General features: G+C 45.1%; 1 protein-coding gene across 4 annotated transcripts; it reads right to left on the reverse strand.

The window, feature by feature from the left end:
• Nucleotides 1-6396: 6396 nt before the first annotated feature.
• Nucleotides 6397-22178, reverse strand: LOC121537641. Of its 4 annotated transcripts, none has more exons than XM_045216326.1 (9): nucleotides 21981-22178; nucleotides 21158-21490; nucleotides 20828-20945; nucleotides 18970-19215; nucleotides 18417-18854; nucleotides 17582-18253; nucleotides 14577-14737; nucleotides 7741-7858; nucleotides 6397-7593 (listed from the first exon to the last, which is right to left on the reverse strand). In XM_045216326.1, the coding sequence occupies exons 2-9, from the start codon at nucleotides 21482-21484 to the stop codon at nucleotides 7178-7180; spliced, it is 2496 nt and encodes an 831-aa protein (XP_045072261.1). In that variant the 5' UTR covers nucleotides 21485-21490; nucleotides 21981-22178; the 3' UTR covers nucleotides 6397-7177. The 4 variants fall into 4 exon arrangements, with proteins under 4 accessions (XP_045072261.1, XP_045072262.1, XP_045072260.1 ...); XM_045216327.1 differs by lacking the exon at nucleotides 21981-22178 and having other exon boundaries at nucleotides 21158-21317; nucleotides 21357-21597; XM_045216325.1 differs by lacking the exon at nucleotides 21981-22178 and having other exon boundaries at nucleotides 21158-21597.
• Between the last annotated feature and the right edge of the window lie 248 nt (nucleotides 22179-22426).

A 22426-nucleotide genomic window follows, 5' to 3' on the forward strand; every position in this document is an offset into this window, starting at 1 on the left:
GTTAACACCAGAACAACCACTATGGGTTAACACCAGAACAACCACTATGGGTTAACACCAGAACAACCACTATACGGGTTAACACCAGAACAACCACTACGGGTTAACACCAGAACAACCACTAGGGGTTAACACCAGAACAACCACTATACGGGTTAACACCAGAACAACCACTATGGGTTAACACCAGAACAACCACTACGGGTTAACACCAGAACAACCACTACGGGTTAACACCAGAACAACCACTATGGGTTAACACCAGAACAACCACTATGGGTTAACACCAGAACAACCACTATACAGGTTAACACCAGAACAACCACTACGGGATAACACCAGAACAACCACTAGGGGTTAACACCAGAACAACCACTATACGGGTTAACACCAGAACAACCACTATGGGTTAACACCAGAACAACCACTATGGGTTAACACCAGAACAACCACTATGGGATAACACCAGAACAACCACTATGGGATAACACCAGAACAACCACTATGGGTTAACACCAGAACAACCACTATGGGATAACACCAGAACAACCACTATGGGATAACACCAGAACAACCACTAGGGGTTAACACCAGAACAACCACTATGGGTTAACACCAGAACAACCACTATGGGTTAACACCAGAACAACCACCAGGGGTTAACACCAGAACAACCACTATGGGATAACACCAGAACAACCACTAGGGGTTAACACCAGAACAACCACTATGGGTTAACACCAGAACAACCACTATGGGTTAACACCAGAACAACCACTATGGGTTAACACCAGAACAACCACCAGGGTGTGGATCTGATAGAATCTAGCCCTGAATCACTGCTTTCTCTGTGATGTGATGGAGGAGGAGACAAAAACATGGGTTATATTTTCTACCAGGTCAAGAATCATTCTAGAGGAGGGGATGGACTGGGATTTTAATATACCTCATTTATATTCACAGTAATCTGGAGGAGGGGATGGACTGGGATTTTAATATACCTCATTTATATTCACAATAATCTGGAGGAGGGGATGGACTGGGATTTCAGATGAGAGATTGTTGGTTGGAACATGCAGATTATTTCCACCAACTCCAGTGAACTATTATCAAGTTTTGTTCAGCATTATGGCTTTTGGCCAGGACAATAATTAAATATATTAAGTTCACTTGGCATGTCATTATAATACAAATGTCATTATAGTCAACAATAACAATATGGTATTATGGTGTTCAGAGCAACACTGCATGTATTTTTAGTTGTGGAGTTATTGTTCAATGCGCTGTTGTGCCAAGTACATTACGTTGAGGTCAATGACTAATGCAGCCCAGTGGGAAGCATAGCTTTATGGGATGGGAGATTCAGGGGAGTATCCCCAGCCAAGAGGAAATCTACGGGAATCCCATCTCACCACGTCGGAGACTGAAATAGGATGAGGGATGACAGAGCGGATGAGGTATGTCTTAAGATGTCTGAGGATGACAGATGGATGAGGTATGTCTTAAGATGTCTCAGGATGAGAGATGGATGAGGTATGTCTTAAGATGTCTCAGGATGACAGATGGATGAGGTATGTCTTAAGATGTCTCAGGATGACAGATGGATGAGGTATGTCTTAAGATGTCTCAGGATGAGAGATGGATGAGGTACAGTCACCTCCAAAATTATTGCCACCTTTGATAACATTTAGCAAAATTGACTGTATAAAATAAATTGTACAAATACTGAGCTATATTGTATGCTCCAAAACAGTTTGATGTTATTTTATACTAACACAACTGCTCAGGGAAGGAGATTTTGTTTAACAAGTAATACATGATTCACACCCCTGTTTAGTCCCCTTGCAATGAGATTGGAGAACACATTTTTCATTATTATATATATTTTTTTGGGTCATTTAGCAGACACTCTTATCCAGAGCAACTAGGGTTAAGTGCCTTGCTCAAAGGCACATCGACAGATTTTTCACCTAGTCGGCTCGGGGATTAGAACCAACGACCTTTTGGTTACTGGCACAACGCTCTTAACCACTAAGCTACCTGGGAGGGATCTTAGACCATTCCTCCATACAGAATCTTTACAGATCCTTTAATATCCTTCGTCTGCACTTATGGACTGCCCTCTTCAATTCAAACCACAGGTTTTTAATGGGGTTCAAGTCCGGAGACTGAGATTGCCATTGCAACATTTACATGTTGTGGTCAATTAACCATTTCTTTGTGGATTTTTATGTGTGCTTGGGGTCATTGTCTTGCTGGAAGATCCACTTGAGGCCAAGTTTCAGCCTGCTGACAGAGGCAACCAGGTTTTGGGCTAAAATGTCCTGGTACTTGGTAAAGTCCATGATGCTGTTGACCTTGACAAGGGCCCCTTAGGACCAGTGGAAGCAAAACAGCCCCATAACATCAAAGATCCACCACCATATTTTACAGTAGGTATGTTCTTTTTTCTGCGTATGCTTTCTTCCCACCACTGGTGTGCCTGGCCAAACACCTCTATTTGCATCTCATATCACCATAGCACCCGTTCCAATCCAAAGTGCCAATGCCCTTTAGCAAGCTTATTTTTTCTGCCAACTGAGAGACTATTGATGTGGAGGCGGTATCTAATAATAGACTAAGAGACTTTGTGACTCCAAGATTCAACCAAGTTCTGGAATGATCCACACGGCGCTTCACCATCCTTTTTCTTTGCGACCAGGACCATCTTCCTCACTGTGAGGACAAGATATACATGCTTCCTCTACCTGGCTAGTTGACCCCCTTGTTCCAGTGGTTTTAGACTTCCTAATGATGGCCTTAATAGTGGGAAACTATCCTGCCATTAGGTCGGCCGCCTAGAGCTAAAGATTGAGGAGGGCGGGAATTTTCCCGAGCTAAACTGACCCGAGACACAACGCCAACACGCCTCACAAAATTCTTGCCCCAAAAACAATGAAAACTTTCTCTCACCCCAGTGGCACATGGGATATTAAGGCAAGCGCTGATGCCGCCCCATGATAAGCAGCGCCGACTTTGCCATAGGCAGGGGCACACAATATGTATCTTGTCCATGATGCTGTTGGAGAGAAGCAGCGCTTGTGCCAAAGTCATCTAACATAAATCACGTAGCTCAAACAGTAGAGAGCGTCTCTGGCCTTTTCCGTAGCCTACCGGGCGAATTATGACAACGTCAACTGACAGACGCTGTGTTTCAGATCAAATAGGCTAAATGGCGCAAATATCAAATAGAAATGTGCTTTTGATGTGAATATGAATACACACGTTAACAAACACGCCATGCCCTATAGACAGGTCAAATGGACAACAGCCTATGGAATAGAATTAGGCTACTCACGACTGCTGTCCGGGAGTTTTACTCAGTGGGATAAATTGTCATGATAATTAAAGATTTCAAGGGGTTGTAGGCCTATTGGTCAGCTGATCTGAGCTGATCATGGCGAAGAAGGAAATACCATCTGCATTTTCCAAAATAACGCGACGCCCGACAAAACTTGGGTATAGCTGAAATAGGCGATGCGACGTGTGGGTTTCAAGAAGCTCTGAATTTATCCCGCCATTTCTACGTAACAGTTATGATTTTCATATTTTACATTTTAGTAATTTAGCAGACGCTCTTATCCAGAGCGACTTACAGTTAGTGAATGCATTAATTTTTTTCATACTGGCCCCCCGTGGGAATCGAACCCACAACCCTGACGTTGCAAGCGCCACGCTCTACTAACTGACCTACAGGAGGCCTTTTTTTATTATATATATTTACATTTTCATTTAAATAATTACGATTTATTTCTCAAAATCTTTGTCACGTGGCTAATAATACAAATCTGATTTTAAAATGATAAAAATCTAAAAGTTAAAATTCAACTAATGCGAAAGCACCAGCCTCTGCCATAATTGGCACATTGATTGGCCTACACCTTCAGCCAATAGGGGCTAAAGAAATGAGCTCATGGAACTCAAAGATAGAACATAGGGTGTCATAGGGCTCTGGTCTAAAGTAGTGCACTATATAGGGAATAGGGTGCCATAGGGCTCTGGTCTAAAGTAGTGCACTATATAGGGAATAGGGTGTCATAGGGCTCTGGTCTAAAGTAGTGTACTATATAGGGAATAGGGTGTCATAGGGCTCTGGTCTAAAGTAGTGCACTATATAGGGAATAGGGTGTCATAGGGCTCTGGTCTAAAGTAGTGCACTATATAGGGAATAGGGTGTCATAGGGCTCTGGTCTAAAGTAGTGCACTATATAGGGAATAGGGTGTCATAGGGCTCTGGTCTAAAGTCGTGCACTATATAGGGAATAGGGTGTCATAGGGCTCTGGTCTAAAGTAGTGCACTATATAGGGAATAGGGTGTCATAGGGCTCTGGTCTAAAGTAGTGTACTATAGAGGGAATAGGGTGTCATAGGGCTCTGGTCTAAAGTAGTGTACTATATAGGGAATAGGGTGTCATAGGGCTCTGGTCTAAAGTAGTGTACTATATAGGGAATAGGGTGTCATGGGGCTCTGGTCTAAAGTAGTGCACTATATAGGGAATAGGGTGTCATAGGGCTCTGGTCTAAAGTAGTGTACTATATAGGGAATAGGGTGTCATAGGGCTCTGGTCTAAAGTAGTGCACTATATAGGGAATAGGGTGCCATAGGGCTCTGGTCTAAAGTAGTGCACTATATAGGGATTAGGGTGTCATAGGGCTCTGGTCTAAAGTAGTGCACTATATAGGGAATAGGGTGTCATAGGGCTCTGGTCTAAAGTAGTGCACTATATAGGGAATAGGGTGTCATAGGGCTCTGGTCTAAAGTAGTGTACTATATAGGGTATAGGGTGGCATTTGGAAGACAACCTATATTTTCTCTCTGCTGGTGTCAAAAGACCTTTCAGATAATATGAATGGATGTCTTGTATTTATATTACAACTAAAACCTTCAGTCAATAATAAGCGACCACGTCTATTGAGCTGAGCCCTATTGCCGATCTGGGTCACGGCACCAGTGAGATGGTAACAGTATATCTTCCTCCTCTGTCCCCATACCGGGCTGAAACCAGTGATCCTATGCTCACAAACACAAGTGACCTCCTTGACAACGTACCAACCGTTTGAGCCATCTAAAAGGTCTGATTGGATAGTTCATATTATTAAAAGGTCTGATTGGATAGTTCATATTATTAAAAGGTCTGATTGGATAGTTCATATTATTAAAAGGTCTGATTGGATAGTTCATATTATTAAAAGGTCTGATTGGATAGTTCATATTATTAAAAGGTCTGATTGGATAGTTCATATTATTAAAAGGTCTGATTGGATAGTTCCATCGGCGACCTTTTCAAGCCAGCTGTGGAGAGTGAGCTTAAGGTACGCTTTTAACTCAGTTACACTTAGTGTTTAACGGCCACGTATGGAAAATACCAACACGCTATTTTGGTGTCATTGTAACTGTAATGGAATTATGTCACAAATGGGGAAAATAATTCTGAATAAAAGATTTGGTAGAATAATTTTATACCACTGTGAGTTACTGTAGTTATCAGGTTCACCAGTAGACTACTAACTATCATCATTATTACTATCATTATTATTACTATCATCATTATTACTATCATCATTATTACTATCATCATTATTATTATCATTATTATTATCATTATTATTATTATTACTATCATCATTATTACTATCATTATTATTATTGTTATGACTATCATCATCATCATCATCATTATTATTATTATTACTATCATCATTATTACTATCATTATTATTATTATTTTTTACTATCATCATTATTATTATCATTATTATTATTATTATTATTACTATCGTCATTATTACTATCATTATTATTATTATTATTATTATTATTACTATCATCATTATTATTATCGTTATTATTATTATTATTATTACTATCATCATTATTACAATCATTATTATTATTATTATTACTATCATCATTATTATTATCATTATTATTATTATTATTATTACTATCGTCATTATTACTATCTATTATTATTATTATTATTATTATTATTACTATCATCATTATTATTATCGTTATTATTATTTAAAAAAAAAATATAACAAACACTTACAGTCATAATGAAAAACAAGGCTAAGGACCACAATTATTATTACTATCATCATTATTACAATCATTATTATTATTATTATTATTACTATCATCATTATTATTATCGTTATTATTATTATTGTTATTATTATTATTATTACTATCATCATTATTACTATTACTATTATTATTATTATTATTATCATCGTTATTACTATCATCATTATTATTATCATCGTTATTACTATCATCATTATTATTATCATCATTATTATTATCATTATTATTATTATTATTATTTGACCATACGAACTGAAACAAGACAGCAAAGTGCATACATTTTAATATTAATATCAATACAAACTATCCAAGTACATGTGTAAAAACTAAGTAAACAATAAACCACTACATATAGTAGGTAAGTAGTAAGTACAAATCAATCATCAACAACTGACAACGTCAGCAGTCCATCAACGTCCAGTATTATTACCCAAGATGGCCGCCTTCTGCCTTCAAGCATTTCTCAGAGGGAGAAGAAGAGACAGGAAGTCTTGGTTGTAGTCGGCAGGAATGTCGACACTAGTTCCTCAGACTTCTTTCCCTAACCCCTACCTTTTACACGTGGCCTTAAAGATCTTAACCTCTCCCATCTCAGCCAGCAGGGTGGTGTTGAAGGTGTTCCTCTGTCTCTCTGCACGTGGCCATGAAGATCTTAACCTCTCCCATCTCAGCCAGCAGGGGGGTGTTGAAGGTGTTCCTCTGTCTCTCTGCACGTGGCCATGAAGATCTTAACCTCTCCCATCTCAGCCAGCAGGGTGGTGTTAAAGGTGTTCCTCTGTCTCTCTGCACGTGGCCATGAAGATCTTAACCTCTCCCATCTCAGCCAGCAGGGTGGTGTTGAAGGTGTTCCTCTGTCTCTCTGCACGTGGCCTTAAAGATCTTAACCTCTCCCATCTCAGCCAGCAGGGTGGTGTTGAAGGTGTTCCTCTGTCTCTCTGCACGTGGCCTTAAAGATCTTAACCTCTCCCATCTCAGCCAGCAGGGTGGTGTTGAAGGTGTTCCTCTGTCTCTCTGCACGTGGCCTTAAAGATCTTAACCTCTCCCATCTCAGCCAGCAGGGTGGTGTTGAAGGTGTTCCTCTGTCTCCCTGCACGTGGCCTTAAAGATCTTAACCTCTCCCATCTCAGCCAGCAGTGTGGTGTTGAAGGTGTTCTTGAAATCCTCAGTGAATCCCAGGTTTGTCTTGAGGCGGACCTTGTTGGCCCAGATCAGAGTGGTTCCTGGACGACAGAAGTATCTCATGGTAAACAACAGCTCCTCTAAGTCATGGTGATACACCACGTCAGCCGCCAGCACGTAGTCATAGTGATAGATGGATCTGGGGTAAGTGCGTTCCACCCCAGGACCCCAGGCCAGAGCTGTCACCTCAGGTGTATATTTAGAGCGCCCTCTGGTGTTTCGGAGCAAGTTGTATCTCAGATTACTAAGGACGTCTGGGAGGTCAGTGGCCGTCACCTGGGCACCTGGGATACACATTACGTTAGGAGCTTTTTAAGAACAAGAAGAACAAGAACAAAAACAAGAAAACTGACTACAAAAGACATCTATCACTAGATCCAACCTCTGATCGCGTTACAGTCTAAAAGTCAAAGGTAATCAGTAAGACTTACCCTGTAGACTGGCGACGACAGACACTAATCCTGTCCCTGATCCCAGCTCCAAAACCTGCTTTCCTTTCAGATCTATCACATCAGTATTGGTCTCCAGGTAGTTACATAGAGCCAACGCCTGCAGGGGAGCAAATACATTATATTACCACTACTAGGCTGCTCTGCTGTTTGTTGCTACTTGGCTACCTAACAAACTATTCACGTTTTACTTTTAATAAACGTTTAATCAATCTCTGTGTTCAACAAATTTACCAACTTTTTAGTTTTGTCCTCACTCATCTTTTTTCGTTAAACTTTTTCACCCCGGACGTTTATCCCGAGACAGAAGAGTCATTTTCCTGTGCGTTTTAGCTGCCAACTTTACGTTATTTTCCTTTTTTCCATCGCAACTTTTTTCCCTTATTCAACTTTTTCACTCCGGACGCTTTATCTGGACATGGTTCATCAACATCTTCAACAGCCGAAGCTAAGTAGTAACATTAACATGATGTCTTCTAATTGCAGTCGCTGTACTCGCTGTACTCATAATATACAGGAGAATTCTCGCCTTACGGCGAGAATAGCTGTGCTACAAGCCCAGCTTCAGACGCAATCGTTAGGCAAGGGTAATATCAGTGTAGGAAAGGAAGAAACAGCGTCTGTGCCACCAGTAAGTACAGACAGTAATGTTAGTATAAATCCCCCGCACAGTCCCCGCAGCCGGACAACTTTCTCATGGCTTCTGGAGGGAAATACTGTTGGAATGCTCAACCGGTGTCGCTCATTCAGCCGACAGAAACCTTCAACCGGTTTTCCCCATTATGTAGCGAGTCGGAGTCTGAGTCTGAGTCTTCTCTAGTCTCTACTCCTCCCGTTACGGGGTCTGAGACTCGAAGGCTCCCACCATTAGCTCTGACAAATTGAAAACCCTAGTCATTGGCGACTCCATTACCCGCAGTATTAGACTTAAAACGAATCACCCAGCGATCATACACTGTTTACCAGGGGGCAGGGCTACCGACGTTAAGGCTAATCTAAAGATGGTGCTGGCTAAAGCTAAAACTGGCGAGTGTAGAGAGTATAGAGATATTGTTATCCACGTCGGCACCAACGATGTTAGGATGAAACAGTCAGAGGTCACCAAGTGCAACATAGCTTCAGCGTGTAAATCAGCTAGAAAGATGTGTCGGCATCGAGTAATTGTCTCTGGCCCCCTCCCAGTTAGGGGAAGTGACGAGCTCTACAGCAGAGTCTCAGCACTCAATCGCTGGTTGAAAACTGTTTTCTGCCCCTCCCAAAAGATAACATTTGTGGATAATTGGCCCTCTTTCTGGGACTCACCCACAAACAGGATCAAGCCTGACCTGCTGAGGAGTGACGGACTCCATCCTAACTGGAGGGGTGCTCTCCTCTTATCTACCAACATAGATAGGGCTCTAACTCCTCTAGCCCCACAGTGAAATAGGGTGCAGGCCAGGCAGCAGGCTGTTAGCCAACCTGCCAGCTTAGTGGAGTCTGCCAATAGCATAGTCAGTGTAGTCAGCTCAGCCATACCCATTGAGACTGTGTCTGTGCCTCGACCTAGGTTGGGCAAAACTAAACATGGTGGTGTTCACCCTAGCAATCTTATTAGGATAAAGACCTCCTCCATTCCTGCCATTATTGAAAGAGATCGTGATACCTCACATCTCAAAATAGGGTTACTTAATGTTAGATCCCTCACTTCAAAGGCAGTCATAGTCAATGAACTAATCACTGATCATAATCTTGATGTGATTGGCCTGACTGAAACATGGCTTAAGCCTGATGAATTTGCTGTGTTAAATGAGGCCTCACCTCCTGGTTACACTAGTGACCATATTCCCCGTGCATCCCGCAAAGGCGGAGGTGTTGCTAACATTTACGATAGCAAATTTCAATTTACAAAAAAAAATGACGTTTTCATCTTTCGAGCTTCTAGTCATGAAATCTATGCAGCCTACTCAATCACTTTTTATAGCTACTGTTTACAGGCCTCCTGGGCCATATACAGCGTTCCTCTCTGAGTTTCCTGAATTGCTATCAGACCTTGTAGTCATAGCAGATCATATTCTAATTTTTGGTGATTTTAATATTCACATGGAGAAGTCCACAGACCCACTCCAAAAGTCTTTCGGAGCCATTATCGACTCAGTGGGTTTTGTCCAACATGTCTCTGGACCTACTCACTGCCACAGTCATACTCTGGACCTAGTTTTGTCCCATGGAATAAATGTTGTAGATCTTAATGTTTTTCCACAAAATCCTGGACTATCGGACCACCATTTTATTACGTTTGCAATCGCAACAAATAATCTGCTCAGACCCCAACCAAGGAGCATCAAAAGTCGTGCTATAAATTCTCAGACAACACAAAAATTCATTGATGCCCTTCCAGACTCCTTCTGCCTACCCAAGGACGTCAGAGGACAAAAATCAGTTAACCACTTAACTGAGGAACTCAATTTAACCTTGCGCAATACCCTAGATGCAGTTGCACCCCTAAAAACGAAAAACATTTGTCATAAGAAACTAGCTCCCTGGTATACAGAAAATACCCGAGCTTTGAAGCAAGCTTCCAGGAAATTGGAACGGAAATGGCGCCACACCAAACTGGAAGTCTTCCGACTAGCTTGGAAAGACAGTACCGTGCAGTACCGAAGAGCCCTCACTGCTGCTCGATCATCCTACTTTTCCAAATTAATCGAGGAAAATAAGAACAATCCAAAATTTCTTTTTGATACTGTTGCAAAGCTAACTAAAAAGCAGCATTCCCCAAGAGAGGATGGTTTTCACTTCAGCAGTGATAAATTCATGAACTTCTTTGAGGAAAAGATCATGACCATTAGAAAGCAAATTACGGACTCCTCTTTGAATCTGCGTATTCCTCCAGGGCTTAGCTGTCCTGGATCTGCACAGCTCTGCGAGGGCCTGGGATCGGGAGAGACACTTAAGTGTTTTAGTACTATATCTCTTGACACAATGATGAAAATAATCATGGCCTCTAAACCTTCAAGCTGCATACTGGATCCTATTCCTACTAAACTGCTGAAGGAGCTGCTTCCTGTGCTTGGCCCTCCTATGTTGAACATAATAAACAGCTCTCTATCCACCGGATGTGTACCAAACTCACTAAAAGTGGCAGTGATAAAGCCTCTCTTGAAAAAGCCAAACCTTGACCCGGAAAATATAAAAACTATCGGCCTATATCGAATCTTCCATTCCTCTCAAAAATTTTAGAAAAAGCTGTTGCGCAGCAACTCACTGCCTTTCTGAAGACAAACAATGTATACGAAATGCTTCAGTCTGGTTTTAGACCCCATCATAGCACTGAGACTGCACTTGTGAAGGTGGTAAATGACCTTTTAATGGCGTCAGACCGAGGCTCTGCATCTGTCCTCGTGCTACTAGACCTTAGTGCTGCCTTTGACACCATCGATCACCACATTCTTTTGGAGAGACTGGAAACCCAAATTGGTCTACACGGACAAGTTCTGGCCTGGTTTAGATCCTACCTGTCGGAAAGATATCAGTTTGTCTCTGTGAATGGTCTGTCCTCCGACAAATCAACTGTACATTTCGGTGTTCCTCAAGGTTCCGTTTTAGGACCACTATTGTTTTCACTATATATTTTACCTCTTGGGGATGTTATTCGAAAACATAATGTTAACTTTCACTGCTATGCGGATGACACACAGCTGTACATTTCAATGAAGCATGGTGAAGCCCCAAAATTGCCCTCGCTAGAAGCCTGTGTTTCAGACATAAGGAAGTGGATGGCTGAAAACTTTTTTACTTTTAAACTCGGACAAAACAGAGATGCTTGTTCTAGGTCCCAAGAAACAAAGAGATCTTCTGTTAAATCTGACAATTCATCTTGATGGTTGTAAAGTCGTCTCAAATAAAACTGTGAAGGACCTAGGCGTTACTCTTGACCCTGATCTCTCTTTTGACGAACATATCAAGACTGTTTCAAGGACAGCTTTTTTCCATCTACGTAACATTGCAAAAATCAGAAATTTTCTGTCCAAAAATGATGCAGAAAAATTAATCCATGCATTTGTTACTTCTAGATTAGACTACTGCAATGCTCTATTTTCCGGCTACCCGGATAAAGCACTAAATAAACTTCAGTTAGTGCTAAATACGGCTGCTAGAATCCTGACTAGAACCAAGAAATTTGATCATATTACTCCAGTGCTAGCTTCCCTACACTGGCTTCCTGTTAAGGCAAGGGCTGATTTCAAGGTTTTACTGTTAACCTATAAAGCGTTACATGGGCTTGCTCCTACCTATCTTTCCGAGTTGGTCCTGCCGTACATACCAATACGTACGCTACGGTCACAAGACGCAGGCCTCCTAATTGTCCCTAGAATTTCTAAGCAAACAGCGGGAGGCAGGGCTTTCTCCTATAGATCTCCATTTTTATGGAACAGTCTGCCTACCCATGTGAGAGACGCAGACTCGGTCTCAACCTTTAAGTCTTTACTGAAGACTTATCTCTTCAGTAGGTCATATGATTGAGTGTAGTCTGGCCCAGGAGTGTGAAGGTGAACGGAAAGGCTGGAGCAACGAACAGCCCTTGCTGTCTCTGCCGGGCCGGTTCCCCTCTCCACTGGGGTTCTCTGCCTCTAACCCTGTTGCAGGGGCTGAGTCACTGGCTTGCTGGTGCTCTTTCATGCCGTCCCTGGGAGGGGTGCGTCACTTGAGTGGGTTGAGTTACTGACGTGATCTTCCTGTCTGGGTTGGCGCCCCCTTGGTTTGTGCTGTGGTGGAGACCTCTGTGGGCTATACTCGGCCTTGTCTCAGGATTGTAAGTTGGTGGTTGGGGATATCCCTCTAGTGGTGCGGGGGCTGTGCTTTGGCGGAGTGGGTGGGGTTATATCCTTCCTGTTTGGCCCTGTCCGGGGTTTCTTCGGATGGGGCCACAGTGTCTCCGGACCGCTCCTGTCTCAGCCTCCAGTATTTATGCTGCAGTAGTTTATGTGTCGGGGGGCTGGGGTTAGTTGGTTATACCTGGAGTACTTCTCCTGTCTTATCCAGTGTCCTGTGTGAATTTAAGTATGCTCTCTCTAATTCTCTCGTTCTCTCTTTCTCTCTGAGAACCTGAGCCCTAGGACCATACGTCAGGACTACCGGGCATGATGACACCTTGCTGTCCCCAGTCCGCCTGGCCTTGCTGCTATTCCAGTTTCAACTGTTCTGCCTGCGGCTACGAAACCCCTACCTGTCCCAGACCTGCTGTTTTCAACTCTAAATGATCGGCTATGAAAAGCCAACTGAGAGACCTGAGCCCTAGGACCATACGTCGGGACTACCGGCCGTGGTGACTCCTTGCTGTCCCCAGTCCGCCTGGCCTTGCTGCTATTCCAGTTTAAACTGTTCTGCCTGCGGTTATGGAACCCCTACCTGTCCCAGACCTGCTGTTTTAAACTCTAATGATCGGCTATGAAAAGCCAACTGAGATTTATTCCTGATTATTATTTGACCATGCTTGTCACTTATGAACATTTTTGAACATCTTGGCATGGTTCTGTTATAATCTCCACCCGGCACAGCCAGAAGAGGACTGGCCACCCCTCATAGCCTGGTTCCTCTCTAGGTTTCTTCCTAGGTTTTGCCTTTCTAGGGAGTTTTTCCTAGCCACCGTGCTTCTACACCTGCATTACTAGCTGTTTGGGGTTTTAGGCTGGGTTTCTGTACAGCACTTCGAGATATTAGCTGATGTAAGAAGGGCTATATAAAATAAAATTGATTGATTGATTGATTGATTATTACTACTACTACTCCACTGTATTACTGTATTGTCGTCTAGCGCCATCTAGTGGTCCACCACTAGGTGGCAGTAGTCCATTTGTCTGTTACCCTGTAGAAGAGTAGACTGAACAGGAAGGCGAGAAGGCGCCTTACCTGTTTTCCTTTGTTCCATGTGAGTGTTTGGTGCGTTGATTTATCCTGCCGACTACTTCAAATGTAGCGATTTATCCTGCCGACAACGCCAAATGTAGCGATTTATCCTGCCGACTACTTCAAATGTAGTGATTTATCCTGCCGACTACTTCAAATGTAGCGATTTATCCTGCCGACAACGCCAAATGTAGCGATTTATCCTGCCGACTACTTCAAATGTAGTGATTTATCCTGCCGACTACTTCAAATGTAGCGATTTATCCTGCCGACAACGCCAAATGTAGCGATTTATCCTGCCGACTACTTCAAATGTAGTGATTTATCCTGCCGACTACTTCAAATGTAGTGATTTATCCTGCCGACAACGCCAAATGTAGCGATTTATCCTGCCGACAACGCCAAATGTAGCGATTTATCCTGCCGACTACTTCAAATGTAGTGATTTATCCTGCCGACTACTTCAAATGTAGTGATTTATCCTGCCGACAACGCCAAATGTAACGATTTATCCTGCCGACAACGCCAAATGTAGCGATTTATCCTGCCGACTACTTCAAATGTAGTGATTTATCCTGCCGACTACTTCAAATGTAGTGATTTATCCTGCCGACAACGCCAAATGTAACGATTTATCCTGCCGACTACTTCAAATGTAGTGATGTATCCTGCCGACTACTTCAAATGTAGTGATTTATCCTGCCGACAACGCCAAATGTAGCGATTTATCCTGCCGACTACTTCAAATGTAGTGATGTATCCTGCCGACTACTTCAAATGTAGTGATTTATCCTGCCGACAACGCCAAATGTAACGATTTATCCTGCCGACAACGCCAAATGTAGCGATTTATCCTGCCGACTACTTCAAATGTAGTGATTTATCCTGCTGACAACGCCAAATGTGGTGTTACACAGTAGAACTGTACTCACTGCTGGCCAGATCACTCCGCCATAGGAGTCCAATGCCTCAACGATGTTGATTTTGTGCCCAGCATAGAAGTAGACCTCTCTGTCCAGTCGTAACCAGGGGACGTAGGTGTTATCCTGCTGGGCATCTCCTATATCCTTGGTTTCCTTGGTGTCCAACTCCTCTACACAGGAATGGAACAAACCACTCATTCACATTCTAATGGGGATGGATCATACCTGTCACGATCGTCTGAAGAAGCGGACCAATACGCAGCGCGTGGAGTGAACATGATAACTTTATTTAATAAAGCAACCACGAAAAAACAACAAATGACGATAGTGAAGTCCTCTGTAACACTGACAGAAACATGGAACAAAAACCCACAATACCCACGAGAAAACACACAGTATAAATATGGCTCCCAATCAGAGATAACGAGCCGACAGCTGTCACTCGTTACCTCCGATTGGGAGTCACCTGAATAATCACGAACAATCACCACACATAGAAATGAAACAACCAGAATACCCAACATAGAAATACACCCAAAAGAAAATGAACAACCCTGGCTCAATACTCAAAGTCCATGGAGCCAGAGTGTCACAGTACCCCCCTAAAGGTGCGAACTCCGGGCGCACCAACATACAGTCTAGGGGAGGGTCTGGGTGGGCGTCTGTCCATGGTGGCGGCTCTGGCACTGGTCGTGGTCCCCACCCCACCATAGTCACTACCCGCTTGCGTAGCCTCCTCCACATGACCACCCCCAACTAAACCCCACAGGATTAAGGGGCAGCACTGGACTAAGAGGCATCACCGGACTCAGGGGCAGCACCGGACTAAGGGGCAGCACCGGGCTAAGGGGCAGCACCGGGCTAAGGGGCAGCACCGGGCTAAGGGGCAGCACCGGCCTAAGGGGCAGCACCGGCCTAAGGGGCAGCACCGGACTAAGGGGCAGCACCGGGCTAAGGGGCAGCACCGGGCTAAGGAGCAGCACCGGGCTAAGGGGCAGTACCGGACTGAATGGCGGATCCTGGCTGGCTGGCTCTGGCGGATCCTGGCTGGACGGCTCTGGCGGATCCTGGCTGGACGGCTCTGGCGGATCCTGGCTGGACGGCTCTGGCGGATCCTGGCTGGACGGCTCTGGCGGATCCTGGCTGGACGGCTCATGGCTGGCTGACGGATCTGGCTGATCCTGTCTGGCGGAAGGCTCTGGCTGATCCTGTCTGGCGGAAGGCTCTGGCTGATCCTGTCTGGCGGAAAGCTCTGGCTGATCCTGTCTGGCGGAAGGCTCTAGCGGCTCCTGTCTGGCGGAAGGCTCTAGCGGCTCCGGTCTGGCGGACGGCTCTGAAGGCTCATGGCAGACGGGCGGCTTTGCAGGTTCAGTACAGACGGGCGGCTTTAGCGCCGTAGGGCAGACGGGTAGTTCAAGCGCCGTTGGGCAGACGGGCAGTTCAGGCACCGTTGGGCAGACGGGCAGTTCAGGCGCCGTTGGGCAGACGGGCAGTTCAGGCGCCGTTGGGCAGACGGGCAGTTCAGGCGCCGTTGGGCAGACGGGCAGTTCAGGCGCCGTTGGGCAGACGGGCAGTTCAGGCGCCGTTGGGCAGACGGGCAGTTCAGGCGCCGTTGGGCAGACGGGCAGTTCAGGCGCCGTTGGGCAGACGGCAGACTCTGGCCGTCTGAGGCGCACCTTCGGCCTGGCGCGTAGTGCCGGAACTGGAGGTACCGGGCTGAGGACACGCATCTCAGGGCTAGTGCGGGGAGAAGGAACAGGCCGGACCGGGCTGGCGACGCGCACCGTAGACTTGGTGCGGGTGGCAGGAACAGGCCGGGTCGGGCTGGCGACGCGCACCGTAGACTTGGTGCGGGTGGCAGGAACAGGCCGGGCCGGGCTGTCGACGCACACCGTATCCTTGGTGCGTGGAGCAGGAACAGGCCGGGCAGGGCTGTCGACGCACACCGTATCCTTGGTGCGTGGAGCAGGAACAGGCCGGGCAGGGCTGTCGACGCACACCGTATCCTTGGTGCGTGGAGCAGGAACAGGCCGGGCTGGGCTGGCGACGCACACCGTGGGCTTGATGCGTGGAGTAGGAACAGGCCGGTCCGTACTGGGAACACACACCACTGGCTTTAACTGGGGATCAGGAACGGGCCGGACCGGACTGGTAACACACATCAGTCTCTCACGCCGTGCCGCAACAACTTCCCTTCCTCTACTCGCCAATGGCTCCCGTAATCCGATAGCCTTCTCTCCACGTCTCCCTGTAGCAGCCTCCTGCTGCCCAGCCGCCCAAGCCATGTGCCCCCCCCAAAAAACTTTTTGGGGTTGCCTCTCGTCCTTCCAACGATGATGGCCCTGCTGACGCCGTTGCTCCTCTCTCGCCAGGGCCTTGATCTTCCCCCAAGGTCCCTTGCCCCCGAGCATGTCCTCCCAGGACCACGATTTGCCCACCTGGGCCATCGCCAGCCTCTCGAGCTCCTTACCAGGCGCTTCCTCCCATGTCCAGCTGTCTTGCTCCTGGACACGCTGCTTGGTCCTTCTATGGTGGGTTTTTCTGTCACGATCGTCTGAAGAAGCGGACCAATACGCAGCGCGTGGAGTGAACATGATAACTTTATTTAATAAAGCAACCACGAAAAAACAACAAATGACGATAGTGAAGTCCTCTGTAACACTGACAGAAACATGGAACAAAAACCCACAATACCCACGAGAAAACACACAGTATAAATATGGCTCCCAATCAGAGATAACGAGCCGACAGCTGTCACTCGTTACCTCCGATTGGGAGTCACCTGAATAATCACGAACAATCACCACACATAGAAATGAAACAACCAGAATACCCAACATAGAAATACACCCAAAAGAAAATGAACAACCCTGGCTCAATACTCAAAGTCCATGGAGCCAGAGTGTCACAATACCATTGCTATTTCCTGGGGGTGTACTGACAATGGTAGACTTGTGTTCTTGAACGATTGAGTTTGAGTAGTTAGGCATTTAACAATGATGTCAACTACTCACCGATAATGTCTTCGTCAGTCACTTCGGTGCTACAGCGGGACTTAGTGTGTTCTGCTTCCTCATCATCCTCATATCCTTCATCAGTACGTTCCAACGTCTGTTCCTCCCATGCTTGGCTACTGCCATCACCTCCCTCAGCCTTCTCCTCCAAACTGTTGTCTTGCTTCTCTGACCTTTTCTCTTCCTCCACAACAAACTCCTCGACCCAGACTGGTCTCTCCTGCTGCTGGACATTTGAGTCCTGAGTGTCTTCCTCCACAACAAACTCCTCGACCCAGACTGGTCTCTCCTGCTGCTGGACATTTGAGTCCTGAGTGTCTTCCTCCACAACAACCTCCTCGACCCAGACTGGTCTCTCCTGCTGCTGGACATTTGAGTCCTGAGTGTCTTCCTCCACAACAAACTCCTCGACCCAGACTGGTCTCTCCTGCTGCTGGACATTTGAGTCCTGAGTGTCTTCCTCCACAACAAACTCCTCGACCCAGACTGGTCTCTCCTGCTGCTGGACATTTGAGTCCTGAGTGTCTTCCTCCACAACAACCTCCTCGACCCAGACTGGTCTCTCCTGCTGCTGGACATTTGAGTCCTGAGTGTCTTCCTCCACAACAAACTCCTCGACCCAGACTGGTCTCTCCTCCTGCTGGACATTTGAGTCCTGAGTGTCTTCCTCCTCTGCACAAGAAACAAAAAGAAGACCACAAGTCAATCCATGAAGAATAGCTGCTGCAGTAGCTAACGGGGATCCCAATAAACTAAACTAATTTAACAACACAATAAGATCAATGTCACCTCCTGGCCTTTTAGAACTTCTATTTACAGTAGGTTGAACGCTCACCAAGACCCTCAAGCTCTGATTGGGAGGTAGAACGAGGGTCAGTAGAAATGTGCTGCTCTTCAACGTCTCTGTATTCCTCAGAGTCTTCCTGGTTCTCCTCATCCTCTTTCGGTCCCTCCTCCTGCGTCTCGTCTTCTACCTCATTCTCAGTTGTTTCAACGGCCTCAACCACTTCCTCCTCTTCCTCTAAACCATTTTCCTCCTCCTGTACACGCTCTGTGACGCGTTCTTCCTCCTCCTCTTCCTCCAACTCCTCCTCTTCCTGTTGTATTCCTCGGACCAGCTCCGGTTCCACCTCTGTTTCTCGACACGTGGCCATGAATATGTTTACTTGTCCTATCTCAGCCAGCAGTGTGGTGTTGAAGGTGTTCTGGAAGTTCTCTGTGAAGCTCAGGTCTGTCTCGAGGCGGACCTTGTTGGCCCAGATCAGAGTGGTTCCTGAGGACCACATTAGAAATATGCGTTGTTTAATGCTTTCATGTGTAATACTCTGGGATTTGTTGTACTTTTAAACTGTTCAATAAATCAACCAATCAATCAATCAATCAATCACCTGGACGGCAGAAGTATCTCATGGTGAACAGCAGCTCTTCCAGGTAGTCATGGTGATACACCACGTCAGCCGCCAGCACGTAGTCATAGCGATAGACGGATCTGGGGTAAGTCCGTTCCACGTCAGGACCCCAGGACAGAGCTGCAGCTTGGGGAGTGTACCTACAGCGCCCTCTTGTGTTACGGAGCAGGTTGGCTCTCAGGTTACCCAGGATCTCTGGCAGGTCTGTAGCTGTGACCCAGGCACCTGGGGACAGGTAACACTGTGTTAGTCAACTAACAGACACACAGGTGGCCAGTACCAAATCAACCCCTAGCCTTTAGTGACTAGGACACTTCATGCAGATCTGAAAAGATTGGATAGGTGTAATCACTATATACAGTGAGCTCCAAAAGTGTTGGGACAGTGACCATTGTTTTTTTGGTTGGTTTTTATGACTCTGTACTCCAGCACCTTGGATTTGAAATTATACAATAACTATTATTAAAGTGCAGACAGTCAGCTTTAATTTGAGGGTATTTTCATCCATATCGGGTGAACCGTTTAGAAATTACAGCACTTTTGTACATAGTCCCCCCCCCATTTCAGGGGACCAAAAGTATTGGGACAAATTCACTTATTAAAGTAGTCAAAAAGTTTAGTATTTGGTCCCATATTCATAGCATGCAATGACTACATCAAGCTTGTGACTCTACAAACTTGTTGGATGCATTTGCATTATTTTCCATTCATTTCTATTGGGCACAAAATAATCTGAAACACAACCAAAACAAACAGCAAATGCATCCAACAAGTTTGTAGAGCCACAAACTGAATGTAGTCGTTGTGTGCTGTGAATATGGAACCAAATACTGAACTTCTATATATATACCACCCCTACCTTGTCACAACACAACTGATTGGCTCAAACGCATTAAGAAGGAAAGAAATTCCACAAATTACCTTTTATCAAGGCACACCTGTTAATTGAAATTGAAAGCTGGTTGAGAGAATGCCAAGAGAGTGCAAAGCTGTCATCAAGGCAAAGGGTGGCTATTGTGAAAAATCTAAAATATATTTTGATTTGTTTAACACTTTTTGGGGTTACTACATGATTCCATATGTGCTATTTCATAGTTTTGATGTTTTCACTATTATTCTACAATGTAGAAAATAGTAAAAATAAAGAAAAACCCTTGAATGAGTAGGTGTGTCCAAACTTTTGACTGGTACTGTATACTTCCATTAATTCTTTCAACTGGCACAGGGGGACCTTCAGATGTGTCTTGTGAGGCCTCTAGGCATCCTACAGCAAAACAAGTGTCTCAACTTTCCACAGAGAGGTCATATTCGTGTGTAGCCCAAACTGTTGGGACGCTACAGACAGAAGTTGGCAGATGGGCTGTACCGACTCCGGACGAGTCCCAAGACGCCTGTGGGGGGTCGTAGAGCAAAACGGGGACCACCATCATGGGGATTGATTTATTATGCCAATTAGATTTTTCACGGGGCTCGGACATCGACTCTATTAATACACATAAGTGAATTTGTCCCAATACTTTTGGTCCCCTAAAATCTAAACAGTTCTCCCGATATTGATGAAAATACCCTCAAATTAAATGTAAAATCCAAAATGCTGGAGTACAGAGCCAAAACAACTAAAATGTGTCTCTCTCCACCATGCCATCTGACTGTAATGGACCCATCTCTCTCCACCATGCCATCTGACTGGACCCATCTCTCTCCACCATGCCATCTGACTGGACCCATCTCTCTCCTAGGCTAGGGAGAGTTTTCATCACATCACTTTGCACCTCTCCAATGCTCTCAGATAAATGCCTATGTCTAGGACAGTAGTGTAGAGTCTGGTCAGACTCACCTAGGAGTGTGGCAACAATAGACACTAGGCCAGGTCCTGCTCCTAGCTCCAGCACTGCCTTGTCCACCAGATTCAACTGCTCAACGTTGGTCTCTAGGTAGTGACACAGAGCCAACGCCTACAGGCAACCAGAGTTACTATAGCAACCATCATTATAGTTATTATGACATCAAATTATTATCATGATCATCTTGCATCCATCCCGTCTACCAGCCGATCCATCTGCCCACCCATCCATCACCACCACCACCATCATCATCATCACCATCATCATTCGTCGTTATCCTCCATCCCTCCATGAACGTCATGTTAAATAGTAGACTAACTCACCGCTGGCCAGATGACAGCGCCGTAAGAGTCCAAGGCCTCAAAGATGCTGATCTCCTGTCCTACGTAGCAGAACACCTCTTTACCGAACTTGGAGTAGGCAGTGGGGACCCAGGCCTGCTTCTTCTGGTGCTGGGGTTCAGTCTCCTTGGCTTTGGCATCTTTGGCATCTTCCTCCTCCTCGTCTTCCTTCACGATCACAGTTTCCTCCTCGCTGTCTTTCACTGTTGTCCCGCTATCATCTTCCTCATCATCTTCCTCCTCCTCCTCCTCTTCTTTCATGAAAGCAGTTTCCTTCTCCTCTTTGTGAGGTGTGCATAAAGGATCCATAGAAATCTGAGAAAATGATTATTTTCCTTCAGCTGCACTGATCTACAGCAGTACTGAAGTTGAAATGGCAGGTTGGCTCCTCATTTTACAGTCAGCACTCTCTTCAGGCTCAGTCTCTCCCACACGTTGTAAACCCAAGTCCAACACTTTAGTTTTTATCTCTCTCCCCCCTCCCTCCCTAACTTCACCCCTCCCCGAACCATGTTTGGTAACAACATATTTTTCCCCGCTAACAGCCTGTCAAAGCGAAGTACTGTAATGAAACCCTGACCCCGTTAGACCCCCTTCCACCTCTCTACCATCCCCATATGGACTGCCTCACAGTGGAGTTGACAAGAGAGTAGAAACAGCCTGGCTACTTTTAAATCCTTTATTTCGACATTTACATTTTAGTCATTTTAGCAAACGCTCTTATCCAGAGCGACTTACAGTTAGTGAGTGCGTACATTATTATATATTTTTTTTTCATACTTTATCGTATCAAACCATCACCTACCTACTGCAGTCTTTGTATTTCCTTGGTCAGTGGGTTTTGGGGGTCAACCCTCCACTTTTCTGTCTTAGTTTTCCATCTCGTATGAATTAATAAAAGTATTTTTCTCTTCTTCTTGTTGAAGATCGTTCTAACTGCATCTTGGGACGTCTCAGAGTCGAGGTTTTAAGACTTTATCAGAGTCAGAATCCTGCTGGAAACTCCCATCACACCAACCCAACGCTATATTTAGAGATGAGACCATCTGAAACAAACACACACAGACACGTTTTAGATTTAAACAAACAATATTGAAATCACCATAAACTGTCAACTCCATCTCACTGATACATTAAGATAGGATATTAATTTCGGTTCAAATATGTTTATTTTAATTAGGTTTTAGAGTCATGAAGCAACTGAGGACAGGGCCTAAAATTAACCCCAGCCACCCGCCAAATGAAGGGTAG

Source organism: Coregonus clupeaformis, unplaced genomic scaffold (assembly GCF_020615455.1).
Source record: "Coregonus clupeaformis isolate EN_2021a unplaced genomic scaffold, ASM2061545v1 scaf0686, whole genome shotgun sequence".
Lineage (NCBI taxonomy): Eukaryota > Metazoa > Chordata > Actinopteri > Salmoniformes > Salmonidae > Coregonus > Coregonus clupeaformis.